The sequence below is a fragment of the Trichoplax adhaerens genome, genomic scaffold (assembly GCF_000150275.1).
Source record: "Trichoplax adhaerens TRIADscaffold_7 genomic scaffold, whole genome shotgun sequence".
NCBI classification, from domain to species: domain Eukaryota; kingdom Metazoa; phylum Placozoa; class Uniplacotomia; order Trichoplacea; family Trichoplacidae; genus Trichoplax; species Trichoplax adhaerens.
Window position 1 is genome coordinate 4,021,650 of NW_002060949.1, and position 10,653 is coordinate 4,032,302.

General features: G+C 30.0%; 1 protein-coding gene across 1 annotated transcript; it reads left to right on the forward strand.

Moving 5' to 3' along the window:
* Positions 1–1,279: 1,279 nt before the first annotated feature.
* TRIADDRAFT_27989 (uncharacterized protein) lies at positions 1,280–5,825 on the forward strand (the record flags this gene model as incomplete). The annotated part of the gene is made up of 18 exons (XM_002114073.1): positions 1,280–1,363; positions 2,037–2,109; positions 2,401–2,476; positions 2,758–2,867; positions 2,978–3,017; positions 3,168–3,309; positions 3,693–3,755; positions 3,920–3,988; positions 4,092–4,135; positions 4,248–4,316; positions 4,404–4,440; positions 4,581–4,667; positions 4,756–4,851; positions 4,926–5,033; positions 5,127–5,177; positions 5,345–5,434; positions 5,538–5,631; positions 5,740–5,825. Coding segments are annotated over 18 exons (1,419 nt in total), but the record flags the coding sequence as incomplete, so codon positions are not given.
* Positions 5,826–10,653: the final 4,828 nt, after the last annotated feature.

Sequence of the window (10,653 nt, forward strand, 5' to 3'; positions counted from 1 at the left end):
ATCATGCAATACACACTCTTGATCCGTCAGATTATAGTGCATTTTGAATACGCGTAGAAAGACAAGTTGCGGAAGGATTGATACACAATACGTAAATTTAGATTGTCTATTTATTCAACCTTGCGATAGATATAAGCTAGAAAGATGAGAACCATAAAATGTTAATTTGACAGTCATCATCCATTGCATATCGTCGACATAAACATGTTTTCAATGCAGAAATTAAAAAACTTATATATATATATTTAACCCCTACCGTTTATCAATGTTCCTTAAATTGATGAAAGTGATGATTAATTATTACAGAAGAATTTTATTTACATTGCTGTGTATATTTTATAATACGTCGTACATGTCCTGCCCAATCGTAATAGGGATCCTTTGAAACTGGCATGACTACGATAGCTATAACTAAATTACTAGAAAATGATCATAAAATAAACTTTGCTTTATCCGTGTAAAGAAATTTGCAGTGGATATCAATAATCTTGAAAGTTAATTTGAATTTGCATTAATTCATCTTATATAGAATTAAAGTTAAATAATAGTCCTTATGACTACCCTTGATTTGGAAAGCATGACTTAAACTTAGTCAAAAATTACTGTATATGATAATAAATAGTGTCTTGACTGAGACGATCGCATGATAGTACAGTATACTAAAATTGATATTGTTGGGAGTACCAATGGTAGCTGCAACCTTACTCTGTAAACTGTATATTATAATTAGTAAAACAATTCCAATTATTGCTATCATTACGAAATTAAGCCCATCGAATCCCAATAGAAAGCGTAAGCCGACATGGCTATTCAGATCTTATTCAATTACTTGTAGTCATGTACTGTATTAAGAATCGTTAGACGTCTACGCAACAGCAATTTTTCATTTTTAACCAATACTATTTCATGACCATCAATCCATACGTGAAGTAAAACATGTCCCTATGACCGTACATGAAAAATATAATAAAAAATAGCTGAAAGATCTAAAGTCGCAGCTTAAAACAATTATTCCAAGGATTTTTCGTCAAGATAATCTAGTTATATTGCGGTATTAATTCCGAACATCATGGAGATCTATTTAACGATATTTTAACGAGATACAACTGATATGTCAAACAAGAATCTTTATGGAATTGACACCTTTATGTAATAATAGTTCGCTCAATTTCCTTGAAATCTTCAAAATATTGCCAATATCATGCATAAGACTGATTCACAATTTTACGACTCCTACTTTTACATGAATTAAAAATTTAACTACTTTTATTCTTCGTAGGTTTATAAAGTTGTGGTCAATTACGGCGGTAGAACATACTTCATATTTAGGCGTTATAATGAATTTCACCATTTATACGAAAAGGTAAGAGCTTATTTTTATTAGACATTAGAAGTCATCCTTCAGCCAGATACAAAATAATAAAAATCCTGCGTATGGTTTGTAGCAAAAATAATAGAGATCATACTTCTAATGCTGCCACAACTTGATTTGATCTAACGTATTGAAAAATTTCAAAGTAGAATCAGCAGTAATAGTTCTTCATTATTTTATCTCTTCATTCTATGGCCGTAAAGAATAGTTTTATTGAAACAATTTAAAATGTCATACTTGAATAATATCTTGTTTAAAATAGCGCGAATTATAAACGTTACTTGCTAGTAACTATTAAAGTAAAGTTTCTATTGTCAAGTCATCATTTCAACATTTTAGGAAGATAAAGTATTCGTGTATCACTATCGATATTATTTAATAAGTAGGACCATCGCACTGCGTTAATTAAAAGTAAAAGCGATATGTTTAACTAGCCGCTAATAATTTATAGATGATACTGATGAGTGGAGCAAGAAATAATTCTAAACAACATTCGGCATGCAATCGTTAATGATAGTCATCAATATTACAATAGTTTTATAATTGTTATTTCCTATCGGAACATTACTGAATGGCATGAACTCATTCTGTTCTCAAGCCGTCACGCAAAATATCATAAACAATGCATGAAAGGCTCATAGATTTTTCTACCTTTAACTTAAAGTTGAAGAAAAAATATACAGATATCCAACTGAAATTGCCTAAGAAAAGATTATTGGGAAACAACTTTGATCCAGGTATTATTGTGTAATTGATTAATTAATTATATTGCCATATCCGGTTGACTAGATACTTACCATGCTATTGATAGCCTGCCTACTTGACGTGATAGCCAACTTTTGTAATAAAAAATAAAAACATTTAAGTGTATAGTATTTATTTTTAAAACTAGCTGTCGTATCTTTCGTCATAAAGTGAATTTTTGTGTGTCCTACTGTGCTAATCGTTTAAATTCATTGATCCATTGGCTAATATGATAAAATTTGTTTATGTGTAACTTCTTTTCTTTCTGTTTTAATCACTGGTAGAATTTATCAAAGCAAGAAGAGAAGGTTTACACGAATTTGTGCAAAAAATTTTAAATAATGATAATGTCTGCAAAGAGTGAGTGGGCTAATAATTCAATGCTTGCGTATGCAAATAATTTATAATATATAATAAATAATTAGTTGGCAGTTATTCCAACGATATAATAACCAATAATTAAAATTTAATCATTTAAATTGGTACATTCAGAATTGATGATAACAGCAAAAAAATTTCTTGCCAAATTCACAATTCGACTTTTATGCAGATATCCTTTGCAGTAATTAAATTAATAGACTATGGCAAGTATTTTCTTTTATGTAACTAATGTTATTTTCTATGCCGTTGGGTATCAACAGACCTCGTGTTCGAGAGTTTTTCTTATTGGATGATCCTCGCAACCTCAATGATGAGGATTTGCAAATTGACGGAGATGAAAGCTCTGAAAGCTCAGATGTAATTACTTGTAGTAATCAATTTCTTTATTAGTTGTATTTCAATGATTGTATTAATATTATTTAACTATATATGATTACTCTTGTTATACCTAATCTAATCAATTATGGATATTATAGAAAGATTCTGAAATGATTAATCTGGGTCCCTCCCATAATCGACAGTAAGCTTTCTATAGACTAGCATTTTCGCCAAAGACATAACGAGTGTGAAACATACACTGTTTCATAATAGTTTATCTTATCTATATGACGTGCATAGAGGATTGAAAAATGTGACTTTCCCGTTAATATGACATCTTTTAATAACTTAGGGCCAAGCCTACCGATTTCTATTTCTTGAAGATTATTGGAAAAGGCAGCTTTGGGAAGGTTCTATTAGCTAGACATAAAAAGGAGAACAAATATTATGCTGTAAAAGTATTGCAGAAAAAGCTGATCGTCAAAAGAAATGAGGTATCGAAATTTAATCCAGCTAACAGGAAATATATTATGATTAGACTTATTATTATTTATCATAAGAATACGAATAGCACTCTAGAATACTCCGAGTATTAAAAAATTTCAAGACCTTTTAGTTATGCTTTGTTTAAATTAGAACTTATGATTGTCTGATGTAGTGTGTCGAAAGATAAAAAATAACTCTCTTGGTTCTACCATCAGTAACATTCCCTTTGTCTCGTCAAAGTTATTAGTATTGTAGCTGTAGTATCGTGATTTTATTATTACAATATTATTAATGATTTAGATATATGCACTAGCGTATTGATATGTATAGCCTTCCGACATTGTCATTAATAAATCGATTTTAGTGAAAGCATTATCTGCGTTTATTATAGGCAAAGCATATTATGGCGGAACGCAACGTTTTACTGAAAAACATCAAGCATCCTTTCCTTGTTGTAAGTTAATAAGCATGCAATAATACACGAATATCGCATTCATATTGTGTAATTATATTTCGTATTCATCGCATCAAAGATTTATTGCTCTCATTGGTCTACGACTTAAGGCAGAAGCAAATTAATAACAATCCTGCTTCAAATAAATTATTTATTATGTGTAGGGTCTTCATTATTCATTTCAAACAAGAGACAAGCTCTACTTTGTCTTGGATTATGTTAATGGTGGAGAGGTAAAAACTGAATATCAACCTTGTAATTCGTTAGAGATTTGTCAGTATGTAAGCAATTTCGATATTTCCGATATCAACTAACTTGTTATATTGTGTTGAACAGTTGTTTTTCCATCTTCAAAAAGAAAGGCACTTCACTGAAACTAGGTCCTGCCGAATAGTTATAAAAATATTTCATCAAATTATCCTTTACGTATAAAGTAAATCAAAGTTTATTGTTAATTAATTAAATTTCTTAAACACTTTTTTCCACTCTTAGATCTCGATTTTACTCTGCTGAAATTGCATCAGCAATTGGATATCTTCACTCTATGAAAATTGTATATCGGTAATTATTTAAACGCCAAACATTAAATTTATTCGTTAGTATACTACTCTAAACATGATTTTATTTGGTATCATTGATTTGCTGAAGTGATCTGAAACCAGAAAATATTCTACTGGATGCCGAGGTAATAAATCACTAATTTATCAAAAACGTCTTTGCCACATTCTTTAATATTGTAAATTCCAAGCCATTAAATGTAATATGGAGACCTGTCTTATGGTCATAATTAGAATTGATCATATGTTAAATCTGCTACTCCCATAGGGTCACATTATCTTAACTGATTTTGGCTTATGTAAAGAAGGTATCGAGGCTAGCGATACTACAAATACGTTTTGTGGTACTCCGGAGGTAACTAATTAGCAAGATAGCCGCATATCGTTTTTGCTATTAATTTATCATAGTTGATTTAACTCTAGATTACATCTATTTGAATTAGTATCTTGCTCCAGAAGTTTTACGTAAGGAGCCTTATGACCGTAGTGTTGATTGGTGGTGCCTCGGATGTGTCTTATATGAAATGCTTTATGGACTGGTAATACCGAAGAGTAATTTATTGAGCTAATATACGCCAGATTATAACATTCTTATGCAACTTTTTTGATTTAGCCGCCATTCTATAGTCGCGATACAGCGGAAATGTACGATAATATTCTCCACAAACCTCTTAAACTGAGAACTAATATCACGTCCAGCGCTCGAGATATTTTAGAAGGAGTAAGATTTACTATAAATAGCAGGTTCTTTTGTTAGTCTTTTTATCAATAATTTTTATTAATTAAGATTATTTATCTTACATCATTGATATAGTTACTGCAGAAGAAGAGAGAACTGAGACTCGGTGCAGGAGAAGGAGACTTTGTAAGAAATTACTGCATCATTTCTACTTTTGTAGTAAAAACTATAAACTTACGCATACACATGAATAGATGGCAGACAGACGATATAGGAACTAGTGCACATATAGCATAATGTCCAACATTTTTAATTTACAGCTAAATTAAACAATTTTTATCCAAACCTTGCAGAAAGATATCAAAAATCATGCCTTTTTCCGTAGTATAAACTGGACTGATCTTGAGAGGAAAAAGATTAAACCTCCCTATAACCCAAATGTGGTATGTATTGATTGTCCATTATATTGAAGAATAGATATACCGTATACATTAAGGTAAAGCATTTTTGATGTTTAAAAATCTTAATAATGAACCCTTTAAATAGAGTGGGCAACTTGACTTGAAGCATATTGATCCCGAATTCGTTCAAGAACCGGTTCCAGGTAAAACTATGATATCAACTTTTAGATACAGACATAGTGTATGGCTGAAATGAACTTTATGGACTGTATTAATTTAATCCTAACTGAAGAGTTGATCGTAAACTACCAATTTAGGATCACTGAATAAAGGTGGTGCAGCTGGAGCTTCCGTTAGTGCTAGCGTACAAGATCCCGACAACGCATTTACTGGATTCTCATATGCACCTCCTCAAGACGATGCTCTAAATTGAAGATTGAACTATATGAATTATAGCATTATTTTGGTGAGATTGAACGAATCATAATTCAAAAATAAATAAGTTTTCTTTAGTAATCTTTTATGTGATGGAAGGTTCGATGAATCGGCTGAAATTGGACTAGTAGGCATGCAGACAATTACGCAAATATCTTAGTAAAGAAATGGATACTTTGTTGTTGATTACAATTTGCGTAGAATGTGGTGGTTGCTATAAAGCAGTGGGTAGGCTGCTATCAAGCAACGTGTGAAATACTAGCACTACAACTATTGTAACTAACGAATTCGGAAGCAGATATCATTAGTATTTATAGTTTTGAACATAAAATACATGCAGAGTACTATAAATTATTAAACATGATAAGCTATATTTGAGTCTAGTGTGAGTACTGTAGATTATACTGTATCTATATTTAAGATATCAGAATCACCGTACATTCTTAATAAATTACATTTTATAAGTGTAGGAGCTGAAGATCAATTTTTATTATTTATAACTTGCAGAAACGGATTGTTAGTTCGAAGAGATATGAAAATAAGAAATTCCACAATTATGGTAGAAAGAAATAGAGTTAATTATGTGCTATAATCTGCTTTAGACAATAATTGAATTCGTTTTTATCGATATTGACAGTCAGTGATCTAGTATTTGCATTGTACCAAGGCTATCAGGTGTAATGCATTAGAAAAATATTATTCTCTGAAGGTATTAAAGTGTAGAAATTGAGTTGTTCTATCAGTAAATATATTAGAATATTTTTAAGAAGAACGGAAAGATGGTATCTTTTCTTAACAGTTTAGTATAGACACTTTATTTCACATACATATATGACGAAGAAAGATACCAATTGACAATTTATTGCTGATTTTTATGATGCATCTTCATCAACTGGTTGGTCTAAACATATTACAAATAGAGAAATTGTTGTTTCATTTTTCCTTGTCTATTAATGTTGGTAATTCAAACTATAGATGTATACATACAGTGTATAAGTTAAAATACATACGCGATTTATATACAATACCTACAATTGTACGTGGATATGAATAGCTTTCTGACAAAAGAAATAAAAAGTTCTGTATGTCTATAACTATTTTGTAATTCAAAATGCTCATTTACTAAGACTAATGGACTGGAATACTGCATTTCCTTTTTATATGATATGTACTTATAATCGAGTTATTTAGAACCACCACAGTCTACATTAATGCTGCACACTGTAATAAATACTTTAAAAATCAATTTATAAAATAAGTCGCCTATCCCATATACGATTAGTTATAATATCGGTAGACTTTTATTCATATTTTTGCGAATACTATAGTTCTGATGATATGATTGTATTATATAAAGTATATTTCCTATGCCATGCAATAGTTTAGTTCAGTGGTAGACTTCGCAGTATATGATGATTCCTTAGGCTCATTTACAGTGCGATCAATTTTATTTCCAATTACTATGTAATCTGTTTATAACATAACTCGACAATCATCAAGACGGATTTCATCACTTTTTTGATGTTCCTTATTAGCAATGGTCTTATTATCCAAGATAAGGACTTAAACTGCAGTTACGCTATTAACTGCACAAGCATTTTTCCCCTTAAGTTGCTTGCCTTTAGAAATACCTGTAATGCAATTAACACATTACTAAGCTGCAGATTACGTAGACAATTGATAGAACAAATTTATTAGTACTTTCCATAGTAATCATTTCCTCAGGCCATCAGATTTACGATCGCCACTTTGGATCTTAGCTGATATAAAATATTTAGAAACGCATATTTAAGGGGCATTACTGTAATATGAAAAGTATTTTTTAACTGATTTATTTACTTTAAAATTGCTATTGTTCTACTCAATAAAATCGTCCATATGTAAACATCTCATAATAATACTAAATCACCTGATGTTATGAAGGAATAACTTTTATTAGATTGTATTTATTAACTACAATTTTCGTCATCATTGCTTTATTCATTAATTATGCTGCATTTATTGTTAATTTAGAATTATAAGATATGATTAAGCAATTCTTTTTAATAACAATCTAGCATAGTAACATTCTTAATTAAATGACTAATATTCATTCATACAGTGTCTTATTCATGATGCAATCAATATATTAAAAGTATCAGGATAAATAGTATCCAAACTAATCGTACAGAAATCTACACAACAATTACTACAGTAAATATGAAATTAAAGTTATTAATACTTTAATAATTCCTCCAGTAAGTCATAAATAAGTCATTATGCCATAAAACTCCTTTTAGTTGACATTACCGTCAGACTGTTTCGTAAAACTCTTTTTACAATTGAAGATTAAAAAGCGCATTTTACTTCTCTTTACGGCTAATAAAATAATCTCGTTATTTTAAAGATAGTTCCGATAGATTATTTTATTAATAGCAGCCGCTATAGGAGTCAACCTACGGTAATTACAATATTTTAAAAGATTCACAGTCAGTAACAAAATCAAGCTATTTATGTCGTACTTCCGCAGATGTTATACTTGTATTCTCCATCTCTCCCTTTTAAACACTATATTAAACATAAAAACGAAATAAGTCATTCTTTCGATCTTACTGTGATGGATTTATTGGAAAGATAACAACTCGCAAAGCTGTAATTGCTATACACTTCTTAATTCTAGTTCTAAATCACCTATAGCTTAATTCGGAAATACCTTACATCTTTTCTAAAGATGGCAAAATAAAATCAGATCAATCCTAGTACTTATACTTTAATAAACAGTTGCATCATTGAATCTATTTGCTAGAGAGTTTTAAATTGTATCCCATTGTAGCAAGTGAAAGATTACTTGGATAGGATGGATTCCAAAGCTTTCAACCATTCTATTTATATTATCATTTTGCTATGGGAAAGGTGCCAAGTAAAGGTTTAAAACATCCGATGAGACGGAACTGATAGTAAAACAACAAATTATAACAATAGCAACCTAATGCACGTCGCAGCATTCATAATTCATTGAATATATTGAGAAGAATTTGATAATGACTATTATTCGAGTTTAAACTAACCAAAAATGCTCTCAAAATCTTGGCAATAATACTTCAAGATGTCACGTTGATTGACACACTGTAACAGTAAAATCATGCCATACTTTCACTTGCTGTATAAAAGTCAGAATAGAGTCCATTTGCTTATGATCAATTCTGATAAAATGTGTTCTTCGGGAAACAAAACTAATTCTAAGAATATTGGTACCTAACAGCCATTGATTAAATGCTATACTGCGGCACCCCTAAGCTTAACTTTGTTCGAATAATTATAGACGATTGAATTAAATCGCTAGCTCACTAAATGATATCGGTATTTTTAATATGGATTTTTCATCAGCAATTTTAGCCATACAGTGAAGATGAAATTATATTATATACATATATATATACTGTATACATCGAATATTAATTGTTTACTATATCTATTCCTTTAGCTTACTTCTAAGACGCTTTATATCATGTAATAAATCGTGAAATCTTGCCGTACAGTAAAGTTAACGCCAAATTGACAATATAGAATTGACTTAAGGGATACTGAAAAAGGATACTTTTAAGAATAAACACGTATGGTCATAAAAATTTCCAATCACGTAATCGCACTTTTTTATTATAAAGATAGACTTTGTGCAATATTTAACATTTTGCATCAAAATTTTTGTATCCTTTCCTATTGCACATTTTTACTTATTTAACAAATTTTATTGTATTTCACCATAATTTTACGTTGATAAATATATTTATACTTGGCGGTTCATTTTATATAATAGACTGAAATCTTGGTAGCTAAAAATGACTTATATCAACTTGCTATTTCTAATATTATATAGCAAATCTAATTGAATTTTAAGCATCTATAGATATTACAGTTACTTTCCTTTCCATTATCTTCATACATGGCTATGTTTATCAAGTTGATAATGACTGCCGCAGTCACCCATCAGTTTCTACTTGATAAATATACATTAAATTTGATTTTAGTAATAATTTTAAATACTACTCTAATTATTCCCATTAATTATGGCCCATTATAATCGAGTTTATATGTTAGGCTATATCTTAATTACAGTAGATATCGTAACAATTTAAAATGAAACAACCGTAAGGTAGATTTCATAGCCAATTTTTTACTTTAGACAGGAAGTATAATTTAAGCATTAATAGCTGTTTCTTCTCGTTGTAGATTATAATATTATATATAAATACTTCATATACTGCATATGCTCTTGTTACTTATATCTTTATTGTTGATTTAAATTTTTCGATTAAAGAATAGTGGATGTAAACAGAGGTTAGTTAATTTTCAATTGATGGTGTCCATTTTTTACTGTGTAAATTAAAAGGAGGCTTTGCTACTCGTTATAATTTCTTATCAACTTAGAATGGTTGTTTCGTTCATTGGAGGCAAATATTTTCAAATAGCTCTAAATTCCATCTATAAAAGATAATAATGAAATGGTTACTAAAGATGGAATATCATGAATAATAATATCAAATAGGATGTGCTTGTTAATGATTTACAGGATGTTCCATGATAAATCATAACAACTAGTCAAAAAATATTGAGCTCATAAAGCTACAGCTGATAGTGTAAGTATTAATAGTTTGAAAGCCTTTGTCAACTAAAAACATACGAGAAAAATATTTGAATCATGTAGCTCANAGGATGGAAATATAAGCTCGAAATAGCGTTCAAATATGAGTTACTATAGCACTCAGGACATTCCGAAGAATAGCCCGTAAAAGCTATGACGCACTAACTTTGAAAATAGTTATCATTACCGTAAATCATCATGCATG